The sequence below is a fragment of the Hemiscyllium ocellatum genome, chromosome 18 (genome assembly GCF_020745735.1).
Source record: "Hemiscyllium ocellatum isolate sHemOce1 chromosome 18, sHemOce1.pat.X.cur, whole genome shotgun sequence".
In the NCBI taxonomy this organism is placed as follows: Eukaryota; Metazoa; Chordata; class Chondrichthyes; order Orectolobiformes; family Hemiscylliidae; genus Hemiscyllium; species Hemiscyllium ocellatum.
Genome location: NC_083418.1, coordinates 51,595,004 through 51,611,320, shown reverse-complemented (window position 1 = coordinate 51,611,320; position 16,317 = coordinate 51,595,004). Strand labels below are relative to the sequence as shown.

General features: G+C 41.8%; 1 protein-coding gene across 1 annotated transcript in view; it reads left to right on the top strand.

Annotated features, from left to right (window-relative positions):
• The first annotated feature begins 3,045 nt into the window (after window positions 1-3,045).
• Window positions 3,046-16,317, top strand: part of LOC132824461 (lymphatic vessel endothelial hyaluronic acid receptor 1-like) — a 60,935-nt gene continuing 47,663 nt past the window's right edge. Inside the window, exon 1 of the mRNA XM_060838987.1 lies at window positions 3,046-3,229. Coding sequence (XP_060694970.1) covers window positions 3,148-3,229 — 82 coding nt within the window. The 5' untranslated portion in view covers window positions 3,046-3,147. The remainder of the gene's footprint in view (window positions 3,230-16,317) is intronic.

The window sequence follows — 16,317 nt, the reverse complement described above, 5'->3', positions numbered from 1 at the left end:
GAGCACCTCATCTTCCGCCTGGGAACCCTCCAATCACAAGGGATGAACTCAGATTTCTCCAGTTTCCTCATTTCCCCTCCCCCCACCTTGTCTCAGTCGATTCCCTCGAACTCAGCACCGCCCCTCAACCTGCAATTTTCTTCCTGACCTCTCCGCCCCCACCCCACTCCGGCCTATCACCCTCACCTTGACCTCCTTCCACCTATCACATCTCCATCGCCCCTCCCCCAAGTCCCTCCTCCCTACCTTTTATCTTAGCCTGCTGGACACACTTTCCTCGTTCCTGATGAAGGACTTTTGCCCGAAACGTCGAATTTCCTGTTCCTTGGATGCTGCCTGACCTGCTGCGCTTTAACCAGCAACACATTTTCAGCTCTGATCTCCAGCATCTGCAGACCTCACTTTTTCCTCAAAAGTTTGTGTTCATTATTCCCACTACAAAGCACCTTGTAAAGATGAGCTGTCTTTTGAACCATGGCAGTCTGTGGTGAGGATAGCAACAGGACTAAGAGGAAGGGAGATCCAGATTTTAATCCAGCCACAGTTAACAGTAGTATCATTCCAAGTAAGCATGGTGTGTGACTTCAAAAGCAATTCGTAGTTGGTGATTTATCACAGCATCTGCTGCCCTTGTATTGCTTGGAGCTACGAAGAACTTACAGAATGGGTTTGAAAGGTATTGTTGCTGACAGCGTAGTGAGTTACAGCAGTACATCTTTTGGATATGATTTGGAGATGTACTATCTTTTGGATAGTACATATTGCTGTCATTGGGCTTTGCTGGTGGCAGGAGTGAATGTTTAAGATAGCAGATGGGTGTTGATTAAGCAGCTTCTTTGTCCAAGGATTGTGTTGAGAATCTTGGGTGTTGTAGGAACAGCACTCATCTAGGCATTGGAGAGTGGTCCATTACACACCATGAAGTTGGGCATTAATCTGCTATCTCTGTGGTATAGGAAGTTCTGCCTCAGACAGCTATTAGCCAATCAGAGCCTTGCAACTTGCAGAAGGTTACCTCTGTGAAGGTTGTGGCCATTTCCAATATTGCTCATGATCATTGAGACAGCGTGCTGTAATGGATTGGAACAGTAGGCTGAATCTTGCCAGCCCCTAAACAGTGAGGCCAACAGCAAGGCAGTTGAGAAATAATGGCAAGAATGAAAATTTAGATGATTTTCATCAAGCAAAGCAAATCCAATTTTCTACCCAGTGTTTTAATGGTTAGATGAGAATTTCACTAGTGAGCAGTGAGAGGTCTATTTGCAACCATAATCATCTAATTTTGCCTCATTTATATGCAAGTTGCTATTTTCCCAGAGGAAGAGAAATTGACAGCAATAACTCTCAACATGAGACGCAGAGCAAGTACCTGGTGGTTGCAAAGTGTGAGTGTCTTCTCTGGGCCTCCTTCTTAACCAGCATTCCCCAACACCTCCATGGGGAATGACCATTTTATCCTCTGTCCCATGAGCCAAGCACCAGCCTCATCCCATCACCATCATTGCATATATCTCAGACTCGACTTTACTACAGTTCTGCACTTCATTACTGCATTGTGTTGTTCACCAACATTTCTTATTGCTATGCTGGAGATACCCTGTTTCAAACAGGACATTAAAGTATGGCCCTGTTTTCTGTCTTGATGGAATGTAAGATTTTAAAAGATTAGATTTCTTCCCATTGTTCAAGTTAACATGTATCCTTAACTTCTTATCATTATTGTAGAAGTGTGCTATGCTCTTAGGGTTAATGCTGAGGAATGCATTAAGCAAAGCCGAAAATGATGGCATCATGTGGACTTTGGAGGCAGAATGACTTGGGATCTTTAAGGAATAAGGCCTAACATCAAGGTTTCCCCACAGTCTTGTTGTAATGTCTATTATACCACTATAATTTGTACCTAGTTACTGTCATGCAGTAAACAACATCTTGTTTAAGATAAAAGTCTTCTCTCATTAAAATACCAACTGGTTTTCCTTGATCACACTAGATCAGGCCCTGTTGATTCGTACCAGGAAAAAGGATCTACCTGATGGATCTTACGCAAAGATGTGCCATGATACAGATCGATCATACCAACATTGACAATAAAACAGATTGTCTAGTCATTATCACATTTTTTGTAGGATCTTACCATCAGCAAATTAGCTCCAATGATTCATACATTACAAGACGACTGCCCGTCATTGGCCGGGAAGCACTTTGGGATGCATTGAGATAATGCAAGGTACCATTGTTATAAACTGGAGTCCATTTAAAACTGAATATATATCCTGTTATAGCACATACTTCCTTTCCAAATGTAAACAATTTCTCAAACAAGAAAAAGTAGGTAAGAATGATGGTTTAGAAGGCTACCAGGCCACTGATATCTGGAGCCCCAAGTTGTTTATGGAAAAAATAGCAAAAAGATTTATTCTTAGGAAAAATGAAAACTGATCTTATGATGGAGGTAGGCACGTGGGAGTGATGGTTATTCTGACACCATGAGTAATTGTCTTGTGTCATCAGCTAAAAAGGATTTGGATAAATGATTGACACAGTATAGATTGCCAGTCTTAAAAATAGGGTATGTTAATAAATGCTCAGAGTCAGAGAAGGTGCCTTTGTTAGGGGGGAGTCCAGAGGCTTCAGATGGAAGATGAACCAGATGAGACAGAGGGAAGACCCAGGAAAGAGTCCTACTTAGATGGAGAGCAAGATGCTGTCTTCACAACTTTAATGAGATTGATATACTCAATGTCAACTGTTTGCTCATCGTTTAAAATTCAGTGAATTATCCTCAATTGTCTCCGGTTGTGTACTTCCTATATTTAATTAATTAATGTATCATATCTAAACTGCCACTTCTTACCAAACAATAACTAGCTAAAAATTCTTTACAATTCTCAAACTTGTGGAAAAATATGTACTAATGATGCTTTATGCTTCTGAGTGTACTTCAGTTAATGTACTTCAGACTAGTTAATTCTGTTGTTAATTTCAAGTATAGTAGGTTAGATATTTGTAATTTCCTGTTTCCTGTCACCAAAGGGCTGTGGAACAGGGTTGGAAGAGACCGTGCTTAACACTTGGTCATAACCACAATCTCACTTGGATGCTTAAAGGCGGTGGTTCCTCTCTGCAGATTTACTTGGAAAGTTAGAGATGACCAATTGGAGAATTCTGATACTAGTTGCCTTGAGCCAGGCCTTTCTGGCACTGACTCAAACTTCAGTTGATGTTAAAGGTAAGTTGATCTAGTTTTTAATTGTACAGATCAAGGAATCCAGTCTGTCAAGTTAAATAAATTAGTTTTCTTGTTGTCTCTATTTTGCACTTGTGCAGAAAGTGAACCTCTTTTTTGCTTTTACAGGTTATTTACATTTACAGTTATTACAAGTATTTACATATAATTTAATCATCTGACTTTTTGTGAAACTGTGATATATTTCCAGCTAATGAAACATTACAAGACTTTAGACAAACACAAGGAATCTCTGAGCCGTGGAACATGACAAGAGATTAAAGTCTAAGTAGAGTGACCTTTAAAGGCTTAAAAGGGGTGTGTGGAGAGATAATCTTGATCACTCTAATGCAAATTATAAACTTATAACCAAAAGGGTTCTAACTTCTCACAGAAATGTAAACATGAGATTATAAGAAATTTTAAAGTCAGAGATAATTTCAGATCCATAAGATTGCAAATCTATAGATGGCAAGAAATCTTTCAGCTATATAGGGAAAAGGTGGAGCTATTAAGATTAAGATCAATCATTGAAATGTTATGGGGGTATGGAAATAGAATGGTCCAGGATCAGAATTTTTTATTTCTCCTGATGTATCTTTGTTAGCTCCAAAGCTAGCCCTGCCCAGCTCTATCACCTGTTGTACTCATAGCTTCTTGCAGTTTTTGTCCAGTTGCAACAGCAACATGGTTTTAATAGATATTTTTGTTCTGAGATGATATTGCACAATACTAGAGCAGGTGGGATTTGAACCCAAGCTGTTCCACAACAGCCCTTGGTTTCTGGGCATAAAATGCCCAATTACATTTCACATGTTTTTAAACAAATGTTCACCCGAAGCCGCTTAAGAAATAATTAGGACAGGTGACAAAAAGCTTGGCCAGAGAAATAGGTTTAGTGTTAGAGCTTAGAATCAGCAAAATGTATGACAATTAAAGATGGAGCAATTAAAAATTGGGGAAGTTCAGAAAGGCAGAGTTGGAGAATTGCAAAGATCATTGACAGTTGTGTAGCTAAAGGAGATTACTGAGATAGTGAGGGCGGGGCAATGGGTGAATTATTAAAAACAAGAATGAGGAAGGGTGTGAGGTTAAGGAATTCATTATCTGAATTACTGACTAAATTATCTAACATTCACAGATTGATTAAACAGATTCCTGTAATAGGTGATTTAACGGAGGTGTTCAAAATCATGCAAGATCTTATTAGAGAAAAGAAGGAGAATCTGACTCCATGGTAGGAGCGTTAGGAACTGGATATCACAGATTTAAGATGACTATCCTGACAACCAGAGGTGACATAAGAAAATATTTATATGCAGCGATTATTGTGATCTGAAAGGTCCTGCCTGACAAGGCGATGGAAACAAATTCAACAATGACTTTCAGAAAGAATTAAATCAGTAGTTGGAGTGAAAATATTGCAGGGCTTGGAGGGAAAGAGCCTTGCAGTGGGCCCATTTTAGACACCTCTTTCAAGGAAGTATGTGAAAGAGACAGAGAATAAACTCAATGTTAGGTGTGAAACCAAAGCAGAAATTGTTGGCGAAATTCAGCAGGTCTCACAGCATGTATGGAAAGAAAGCAAAGTAAATGTTTTGAATACAATGGTTTTTCATCAGAACCATTAGTAGAAATGTTACCCGTGAAGAGGTACTGGAATGCTGCTTCCAGGGTCCTTGGAATCCAAAATGGAGTCAGATAGAACAGAATGGTAACATTCATTAATTTGATTTAATTGTGCAGCAACAGCTCTTCACAGGGAGTTTCAGGCCAAATCTGCAGAAGTGAAGAATGGTAATCCCGTGTGAGGTCTAATTAGACCTGATGACTCACCATTTCATGAATATCTAGGAGGAGTGCTGATAAATCCATAGGATCTGCTTTGATTGCATTCTTTTTATTCATTCACGGGGAATGTGGATTAGTTTATTGCCCATCTCTAGTTTACATTCAAAATATGGTGGTCAGCTAACTTTGATGCTACAGATAGACCAAAAATGCCATTATGGAGAAAGCTTTAGGAGTTTGACGCAATGACATTGAAGGAATGCCAAAATATTCTCAAATCCAGATGTCAGTGGCTTGGAGGGAAACTTGCAGGTGGTGATGTTCCCATGTAACTATAGCCTTTGTCCTTCTGGATAGTAATGTCATGGGTTTGGGAGGTGTTCACTTAGGAGCCTTGGTGAATTTCTGCAGTACATCTTGCTGACGGTACACACAACTGCTACTGAGCATTGGTAGTGGAGGGGGTAGTTGTTCATAAATATGTTGTCAATCAAGCAGGCTGCTTTGTCCTGGATGATGTTGAGCTTCTTGAATATTGTTGAAATTCCATTCATCCAGGCAGGTGGGGGGTATTCCATCATACTCCTAATTTGTGCCTTGTAGATACTGAACAGGCATTGGAGAGTTAATCGCTGCAGTATTCCTAGGCTCTAACCTGATTTTGTAGCCACTGAGTCTAGTTGAGCTTCTGGTCAATGGTAACCCCCAGGATGTTGATAGTGGGGGGTTCAGTGATGGTAACACCATTGAATGTCAAGGGTGATGGTCAGATTGTCTCTTGTTGGAGATGGTCATTTTCCTGGCACTTGTGAGGTACAAATGTTACTTAACGTTGTGTGTGTAAGCTAAGGTTTTGTGAGTATGACTGTGTCAGCCTGTTGCTTGACTCGTCTGTGAGTCAGCTCTCCCAGTTTTGTAAATAGCCCCCAGATGTTGTTAAGAAGGACTTTGCTGTGTTGATACCTTCCATCATGTTGTGTGGCACTAATACCTTGCAAAACGGGATAGACTTTAAATATATCTAGCAACTCTAGACCTGGCATCCATGAGGCGCTGTCAGCTGAGTTTGCTGTTGTCACTTTCTGGTGCCATCATCAATGTCAGATGGTCTATGCAGTTATCAGAGGGTAACAAAGAGTTAACCATGTTGTTGTATAGACTAGATCAGATAAGAGTGACAGTTTTCTCCCCTAAAGGACGTTAGCGAATCAGATGGGGTTTTACAACAATCATTTCATAGCAATCATTCGACTTTTAATTCTAGATAATTACTGAATTTAAACTCTAACACCTGCTCTGGACCTGTCAGTTCTGGGTGTTAGAAGTAAGTTGTATTTTAGATTGTATTACTCTCAAATTCTGAGACTGTGGTGACTTTACCTTACTGTTCTCACTTGCATAATAAAGTAATGTTTGTTATTCAAAACTGTAGAATCTTGTGGCTTTATTCTGTTCATAAGTGCCCTTACTAACTTTTTTGTATACTTTTGAAACAAAGGCTATTGTTCTGTATCTAGATAATAACATAATTTAGTAATCTCGCTTATAATCATAACATAAAGTTGGCAGTCAGATCTGAGATCATAATGTAATGATCATAATAATAATACAGGCTTGAAGGGCCAAGTGGCCTCTTTCTGTGGCTCAGGGTTCTATGGGCAGAATCTTCTGGATTCTCTGTTGGAGAACTGGGAGGCATGAAGGATATTTAGTTAGATAGGATGGTAGTGTACTTGAATCCCAGCCCCAAGCCACCTTCTCCAGCATCAGGTTCTGAGTGGGAAGGCCTATGATTGCTCAAGTGGCCAATTAATTTTCTTTTAAAAGCCTTATTTCACTGGGATTGGTGTTAGGCCAGCAGTTGATGGGTTTTTGTCATACAGCCTGGATGGCAGCTAAAACAGCTTTCCACCTCCAGAGGTTGGATAGGATAGGGGTGGGAGATGAGAAGGGCGTGTCCCTTGGTCAAAGGCAATCATTGTCTAGATTAGAGTGGTGCTGGAAAAGCACAGCAGGTCAGGCAGCATCCGAGGAGCAGGAAAATTGACATTTCGGGCAAAAAGCCCTCATCAGGAATAGGGCCTTTACAAAGGCAATCAGTGCCTGATCAAGAGACTGAACATCAGCAAGAATGGGAGGGTTCCTGCTGACAGCTACCTCCTTGCCTTGCTGCCAACAATGTCCTTCCCCCATTGCTGGATCCACCTGACCCAAGTCAGGAAATCACATCATTAACCCACACCCCCTCCCACATCAATTATCTTTGACCTGGGTTGCTCAGTAATCCTGGGACTCCCGCCAATATGGCTATGACCTCCCCAATGGCATTAACAAGCACAGGAGCTGCCGGCCCCTGCAATTCTCAATAAGGGGAGCTGTCTGTTCAAGGGATTTGATTTCAGGGGAAGACCCAGACTGACCTTACTATTGCCAGGTTAACTTGTTGTACAGCAGCTCCTTGGAGACGGGTAACACATCGGTCTCTCATGGAGTCATAGAATCAAACCGCATGGAAATAGACCTTCTCGTCCAACCAGTCCAGGCCGACCATATTCCCAAACTAAATTGTTCCACCTGCGTGTGCTTGGCCCATATCCCTCCAAACCTTTCCTATTCGTGTACTTAACCAAATGTCTTGTCAAAGTTGTAACAGTACCCGCATTCATCACTTCCTTTGCAGCTCGTTCTACACACGAACCATTCTCTGTGTAAAAAAGTTTCCCCTTCTTAAATCCTTTCCCTCTCACCTTAAAAATATGCCCTCAGGTTTTGAACTCTCACACCCTTGGGAAAAAGACCATTGTTATTCACCTTATCTATGCACCTCATGATTTTATGAACCTCAATAAGGTCACCCTCAACTTTCTGCACTCCAGTGAAACACGGCCCAGCCTACCCAGTCTATCTGAGCCAGCAGGGGAGAGTCTTGTTAGCTTGACAAGATTCTGTCCTATGATTCAAAGAGGTAAATGGTTACAGAGTGGGTAAGTAATTTTAGAATACTGTCCCAATATAGGATAAACAAACTGAATGGGGTGAATGGCCTTTTCTAAGCTGTAATTCCATGAAAGTGCATGAAAAAGAAAGGAGCTTCAGGAAGCTAAGAAACATGTAGAAACCACAAAGGTTGGATCTTGCCTATCTTGGCTAAGTGTGAGATATGTTGTTTCTTTTTGGAGGGATCTAGGAACTCTGATGGTCAGGGTGGTGCACACACAGGATGCCCTCCTCCCAGGACCAACAGAGCGGGCCATGACTCCAGGCTATGGTCGCCTGGTCCGAGGTTGCTATCCAAGTCAAGGCAATCTCAGCTGCCTGAAGGAGTTGTAGGTAGAAGGTCAATGATCTCCTTCACTCCACCAACATCATTGACAACATCTTCTCTCCAATACCTCACACTCACTCTACCTCCACTGCTTGAAACACCTGCCATCGAAAAGGCTCATTCCCTACCATTACAGGATTCCTTCATTCACCTGCCCAACATTCAGCTCCTCACCCCTATGAGAGCAGCATCATGACTCAGGCTGCCCTGAGCGGCTAACTGACCACGTCCAAGCCATTGGATTGGTGCAAAGTCTGCCCCTGACTTACTGCGGAAGGACACCCTAACTGAAGGCTACCCCTTTGAATTGTCATTGCTGACAACCATGACAAGCTTATTGAGTTTGTGTCTCCACTAACTGACAGGGCAATAAACTAGTACTGTGCTCTGGCTGAAGAGAGGGTTGGGGTGTGCAAAAACAAAAAGACAAGTTAAGGCGATGCAAGGCAAGAATACTGTGTACAGCCACATAGGCTCAAAGTGAGTGAGCACTGTAGGAGCGAGCAAGCAAACAACCTGAAGATCTACCTTGATCCAGTCAATGAGCTGAGCACAGATCCTTGCCTGCAGCATTACAATCAGAGTTACCATTACACCCTGCCCAGCAGCATTTAAGTCAGAAGTGTCGTCTAGGTGGATTGGAGATGTGACATGTAACTTTGCTGGACTCCTCATGCAATCCTAATGGAGAAATGTTTATGGAAAAAGGGAAAAATGATCTGCAGGAAAGGGTTTTGAATTTGGAGATGGCAGATTTTATTAAAATAAAGCAAGATGTGGCCAAGGTAGATGAGGAACAGCTATTTGTGGAAAAATCTACAGCAGAACAGTGGTGGGGTGTGGGGAGACACTGGTGTGCAAACATGACATGAGACTACAGGTTCAACATGTTCCCTTTCGGGTGAACATGTAGGAGCAACAAGCCCAGAGAACCTTGGATGTCTAGGACTATTCAGGACTGATCAAGAAGAAAAAGAAATGTATTTCAACAGCTACAAAGGGACCAAATCAATGGACACCCTAATGGAGTGTAGAAGTGCTGAGGTTAGAAGGAGGTGAGTGAGGGAACTATAAGAAAGCTATGAGGAAAGCAAAGAGGGGACATGAAGAAAAACTGGTAGGTAAAATTTTGAGGATTCTCAAGTTATTCTACAAGAATATATAGGGGCAGAGTACAGGCAGGGAAAGAGTAGGGCCCATTACTGCCAAGAGGCAATCTGTGCGTGAAACTAGAGGACATTGGGAAGGTGTTAAATGAGTGCTTGATTTCTGTCTTCACTCAGAAGAAGAAGGAGGTAGGTATGGAATTTGGGAACAGGGACTGTGAGGCTCTTGAGTAGATTGACACAGGGAGTGAAGAAGTATCGGAGGGTTTGGCATGTTTAAAAGTAGACGGATTCACAAGTGCAGATAAGTTGTGTCCTAGGCTGCTGTGGAAAACAAGGGAGAAAATTATGTGGCTCTGATCCAAAGTTTTAATTCCTCTCTGGTCACAGGGAGGTACGGAGGACTGGAGGATAACTAATGTGGCTCTGCTTATCAAAGGGCAGATAAACCAGGGAATTATAGACCAGTGAGTCTCACTTCAGTGGTTCGTAAACTATTGAAGAAAATTCTGAAGGAGAGAATTAATCTCCACTTGGAGATGCAAGGTTTAAATAGGAATAGTCAGCAATGGCTTTGTCAGAGGGAAGTCATGCCTAAAAAAAATTATTGAATTTTTTTTTTAGAAGAAGTTTGCAGGTGAGAGTAATGCAGTAATGTAGTTTAAAATGGATTCAGTAAAGTTTCTAAAAAGGACAGATTAATCAAATGGGCAAATCAGTGACATAAGGAATTTAATGTTGAAAATGGACACACTTTGGAAGAAATAGCAAGGGAGTACTCCATGAATGGCAGGACACTAGGAAACTCGGAAGCGCAGAGTGATGTTGGGGTGCTTGGCCGTAAAAACCCTGAAGATTGCAGGGCAGATTAATAGGGTGGTTAAGAAGACATGCAAGACACTTGCCTTTATCAATTGTAGCATAGATTACAACAGCAGGGAGATTGGAACCAAACATTACTTTGGTTAGGCCACAGCTGGATTGGTATGTGGAGTTCTGGTCGTCACACTATCGGAAGGATGTGATTGCACTGGGTGAGGGGTGCACTGGAGATTCACCAGGATGTTACCTGGAATGGAGCATTTTAGCTATAAAGAGAGGTTGGATAGATCTGGGTTGTGTTCTTCAGAGCAGAGAATGCTGAGGGGTAACCTGATTAAGGTATGTAAGTTTATGAGGGGCATGGACAGGGTGGATATAAAAGGTCAATAACGAAAAGGCATAATTTTAAGGTGAAGAGCAGAAGGTTTAGAGGATTTGAGGAAATGTTTTCCTCATCCAGAGGGTGGCAGGAATCTGGAGTACAATCCTTGGAGGGAGGTAGAGGCAGAAAGTCTTGCACTCTTTGAAAAATATATAGATGAGCATTTGAAATGTCATAACATTCATGGCTATGGCCCTAGTGTTGGAAAATGGGATTAGTACAGATAAGTTGGTGCAAACGTGATGGGTCAAAAGATCTCTACTGTGCTGTATGAGTCTATGACTCTGCCATAAATCTTGCCAGGGCATAATTACTTGAGATTCTGCTAAGGAAATGAAAGGAGAACTAAGCAATGTCCTTGCTCACATTTTTAGACATTTCAAACATACAGGAACTGAAATTACCATCTGAGAAATACAAATATTATTCCAATAATCAAATAAAGAATAAAACAAAACTCTATGAATTGTACAACAATTAAATTAACATCCTTTACATTCAAAATAAAAAGTGCTACATTTGCTTCCATTGTTCATTTAAATGGAAAGCAGGGCATGAGAGATAAGCAGCATGGATATTGAAGCAATAGTTCTATCCTCCACTAGAGTCCTTAAAGGATATCATTATCTTAGTAGCTGAGAGCTAGCTAGTAGTTTTAAGGAGGCTGATTTTAACTCCACATAACTTCCCCACCCCATCAATGTCAGTACTAGTTGCATGCCAATGATATAATTATATGCACGAGGAGGGCATTATCTGGTGTTTCATAAGACCATAGAGAGAGAGAGAGAGAGAGAGAGAGAGAGATTCAAACTGTGGGCTGATTGAGTTGGGAGGTATATGTTTGTAATGTTTCATTCAGTAAATATATGTAAGACTGTGTAAAGCTTGCCTCAAGTATTATCATCCAGGAATGGGATATTGTGGTGATTGGAATGAAGTCAGTCAGGTAGATCTCATAAAATATGAGTTCCTGATTGGGGCTGTTAATGTGGTCCAGTCGAGGAGTCTTGGCTGAAAAATATAAGCAGGAGTGTCAGGGGTTCTGTTCACTGGAGGAGCTGGCTCTGAGCTAGCTAGGTCAGTATCATATACTATGTGCATGTAAATAATGAGTGACTTAGAGTCATAGTCATAGAGATGTACAGCATGGAAACAGACCCTTCAGTCCAACCTGTCCATGCCAACCAGATATCCCAACCCAATCTAGTCCCACCTGCCAGCACCCAGCCCATATCCTTCCAAACCCTTCCTATTCATATACCCATCCAAACACCTCTTAAATGTTGCAATTGTACCAGCCTCCACCACATCCTCTGGCAGCTCATTCCATACACATACCACCCTCTGTGTGAAAAAGTTGCCCCTTAGGTCTCTTTTATATCTTTCCTCTCTCACCCTAAACCTGTGCCCTCCAATGCCAGAGTTCTTTGGATGACTAGGGTTCTCCATTGGAGAGGTTAGTAACCCTTTGTTGAATACCCCTTAAAAGAGATCTAATGTTCTTTAGGTACCCTTTGAGAGAGTTTAAGTGACATTTGGGCTTTTATGGATGGACATTACTGTGTTTATAAAAAGGATAAATTTATTGGAACTGTCAAGCTCATTGGTACAGTCAAAACAGTTATCAAAAGGGAACCAGTCATGTTTAAGGCAGAGATATACAGGAAATTCTTTGGAAATATGAGTGGTCATCAGGGTGTGGGTGTTAGTCATGAGGTCATCTGTTGATCAGATGAGACATTGGGAGTGTGCGGTTTGGGGTTTTTAAACATTTTCTTCCATAAATTGAACCAAGTGCTGGAGCCTCAAGGCTGGTCTTTTGTCAAACTAACCTCCAGGCCTAGCAGCCTCTTTCTAGGATGAGCCAGATATGAGTATCATTTTCAACTGGAAGTTTATGATATAGTCCCAAATAAGAGGACATCATACACAATCAAAGCGCATGGGATTGGTGGTAATATATCAGCATCAACAGAGTATTGGTTAGCAGACAGGAAACAATGAGTAGGAATAAAGGGGTTATCTTTGAAATCGAAGGCAATGACAAGTAGGGAACCTCAGGGACCAGGGCTTAGGTCTGGCTTAACAATATATATCAACAATTTGGATGAGAGAATTGAGTGTAATATTTCTAAGTTTACTGTTGTTACAAAATTAGGTGGGAGCATGAGTGGTAAAGAGGACATAATGAGGATTCAAGGTGACTTATTGAGTGTGTGGGCAAATACGTAGTATGTGCATATGGATAAAGCTGAGGTTGTCCAGGTTAGTACAAAATTCAGAATGGCAAGTATTGTACAAATGGTGATAGACTGGGAAAGGTTGATGAATTAAGGAACCAGGATGTCTTTGTGACACTGATCATTGACAGTAAGCACACAGGTGCAGAAAGCAGTTAGGAAGGCAAGCGGTATGTTGGCCTTCATTGCAAGAGAGGTTGAGTGCAGGAGCAAGGGAGTTTTACTGTCGCTGTACAAGATCTTGGTGAGACCACCTGGAATATTATGTACAGTTTTAGTCTCCTTGCTTAAGAAAGGATCCACCATTCATAGCAAGAGTGCAGTGAAGATTCACCTCAGATTCAAACCACTACAAATGCCGGAGGAAACATCACAGAAGTGCTTCACGGAGGCTGCCAAGCACTGAGGATGCCACTTAGACAGGGGACGAAACGTCTGCAACACAAATTCCCAAACAGAACCACAATAATGAGCACCCGAGCTACAAATCTTCTCACAAACTTTGATTCACCACACAGCAGGTTTGTTGTATGAGGACAGATTGGGTCAATTGGGCCTATACTCACTGGAGTTTAGAAGAATGAGAGGGGCTCACATTGAAACATGACATTCTGACATGGCTGGACAGACTGGATGCAGGGAATGATGATGATGGTGATATGGGGGTGGGGGGAGGTCAGGGAGTCCGATAAAAGTATCTGAATACTGGATATGTGGGAGGCTATTTTGGAGTGTGATGATGAGAAATTTCCTCCCAAGGAAGTTGATGAATCTGTGGAATTCTCTACCACAGAATGTTGTAGAGCCCAAGCCACTGAATATATTTAAGATAGAACTAGATAGATTTTTAGAAGCTAATGATGTTAAGAGGTTTAAGGAGAGAATGGGAATATGGCACTAAGGTAGAAGATCAGCAATGATCCTGTTAGCTCAAAGGGCCAACAGCAAGGAGACTTTTGTTCCATGGGTTTGGATCCTATTCCCGATTCATGCCTCATGATGATCTTTCTGTTGCAGAAATTGAAATCAGCAAATGCCAATCTGTGACAGTTTTAAGCACAGAACATCTTCAACCAGTTTGGTCTATTTCTGCTCCTATTTTCTATGTTTTTAAGGCCTTGACAGCCGTCCTAAAGTGTGTCACTCAGAATTGAGTGCTACACTCCAGCTGAGGCCAAACCACAGGCTCATCAAAAGATCGAAATAAGGAGAGCATGAGATCATATTTAGTTTGCCCTGTGTGACTAATCAATTAAATTTCAAGCTTCAAAGCCTGCAGTGCACATTTAGTTTGAATTGATCCACAACAAGTGGCTGTGTCTTCAGCTGGACTTGGAATAGGCACTCTGAGGCTCTCCAATAATAATGATAATAAATAGACTCAATAGACAATAGGTGCAGGAGTAGGCCATTTGCCCTACAAACCTGCACCACCATTCATTATGGTCATGGCTGATCATCCACAATCAGTATCCTGTTCCTGCCTTATCCCCATAACCCTTGATTTCGCTATCTTTAAGAGTTCTATCCATCTCTTTCTTGAAAGTACCCAGAGACTTGGCCTCCACAGCTTTCTGGACAGAGCATTCCACACACTCACCACTCTTTGGGTGAAGAAGTTTCTCCTCAACTCTGGTCTAAATGGCCTATCCCTTATTTTTAAACTGTGTCCTCTGGTTCTGGATTCACCCATCAGCAAAAACATGCTTCCCGCCTCCAGAGTGTTCAATCCTTTAATAATCTTATATGTCTCAATCAGGTCCCCTCTCATCCTTCTGAACTCATATGCACACAAGCCCACTCGCTTCAATCTTTCAATATATGACAGTCCCGTCATTTTGAGAATTGACCTCTTGAACCTACGCTGCACTTCCTCAATAGCCAGAATGTCCTTCCTCAAATTTGGAGACCAAAACTGCATATAATACTGTATGTGCAGTCTCACCAGGGCCCCTGTACAGCTGCAGAAGGACCTCTTTGCTCCTATACTCAATTCCTCTTGTTATGAAGGCCAGCATGCTATTAGCTTTCTTCACTGCCTGCTTTACCAGCTTGCTTGCTTTCACTGACTGGTGTCATTGTACTTTCCCTTTACCTAACTTGACTCCATTTAGATAATAGTCTGCCTTCTTGTTCTTGCCACCAAAGTGGATAATCACACATATATCCACATTAAACTGCATCTGCCATGCATCCATCCACTCACCTAGCCTGTTCAAGTTACCCTGTATTCTCATAATATCCTCCTCACATTTCACCCTGCCACACAGTTTTGTGTCATCGGCAAATTTACTAACATTACTTTTAATACCTTCATCTATATCATTAACGTATATTGTAAATAGCTGTGATCCCAGTACCGAACTTTATGGTACCCCATTGGTCACCGCCTGCCATTCCAAATGGGACCCATTTATCATTACTCTTTGCTTCATCCAGAAGATTAAGATGCATGGGATCCACAGTGATTTGACCATGTGGATTCAGAAATGGATTGCCCATAGAAGGCAGAGGGTAGTGGTGGAAGGTTGTTTTTCAGGCTGGAGGTCCGTGACTAGCGGTGTTCTGTAGGGATCTGTACTGGAACCTCTGTTATTTTGAGATATATATGAATGGCTTGGATGAAAACATAGATGGGTGGGTTAGTAAGTTTACAGACGGTACAAAGATCAGTGGAGTTGTGGGTACTGCAGGAAGTTGTCAAAGGATACAGCATGATACAGATCAGTTGCAGATATGGGCGGAGAAATGGCAGATGGAGATTAATCCAAGTAAATGTCAGGTGTTACACTTTGGGAGATCAAATGTTAAGGAAAATATATACAGTTAATGGCAAGACCCTGAACAGCATTGATGTAAAGAGGGATCTTGGGTCCATAGCTCTCTGAAAGTGGCCATTCAAGTAGATAGCTGAAAATGTGTTGCTGGAAAAGCGCAGCAGGTCAGGCAGCATCCAAGGAGCAGGAGAATCGAAGTTTCGGGCATGAGCCCTTCTTCAGGAAGCTTGCCTTTATTGCTTGAGGAATTGAGTACAAGAGTCAGGATGTCATGTTGCAGCTTTATATGACTTTGGTTAGGCCATACTTAGAGTACTGCATTCAATTCAGGTCGCCACATAACAGGAAGGATGTGGAGGCTTTGGAGAGGGTGCAGAAGACGTTTACCAAGACACTGCCAGGATTAGAGAATATGAACTAAAAGGAGAGGCTAGAAAAATTAGGGTTGTTTTCTCTGGAATGGCTGAGGCTGAGGGGAGACTTGATATAAGTCTATAGAGTTATGAGATGCGTGGAGAGGGTTGACCATCAGAATTTTTTTCCCAGAGTTGAAATGTCTAAAACTAGAGGGCATACATTCAAGGTGAGAGGGGGAAAGTTCAAAGAGGAGCATGTTTTTTACACAGAGAGTGGTAGGAGTATGGA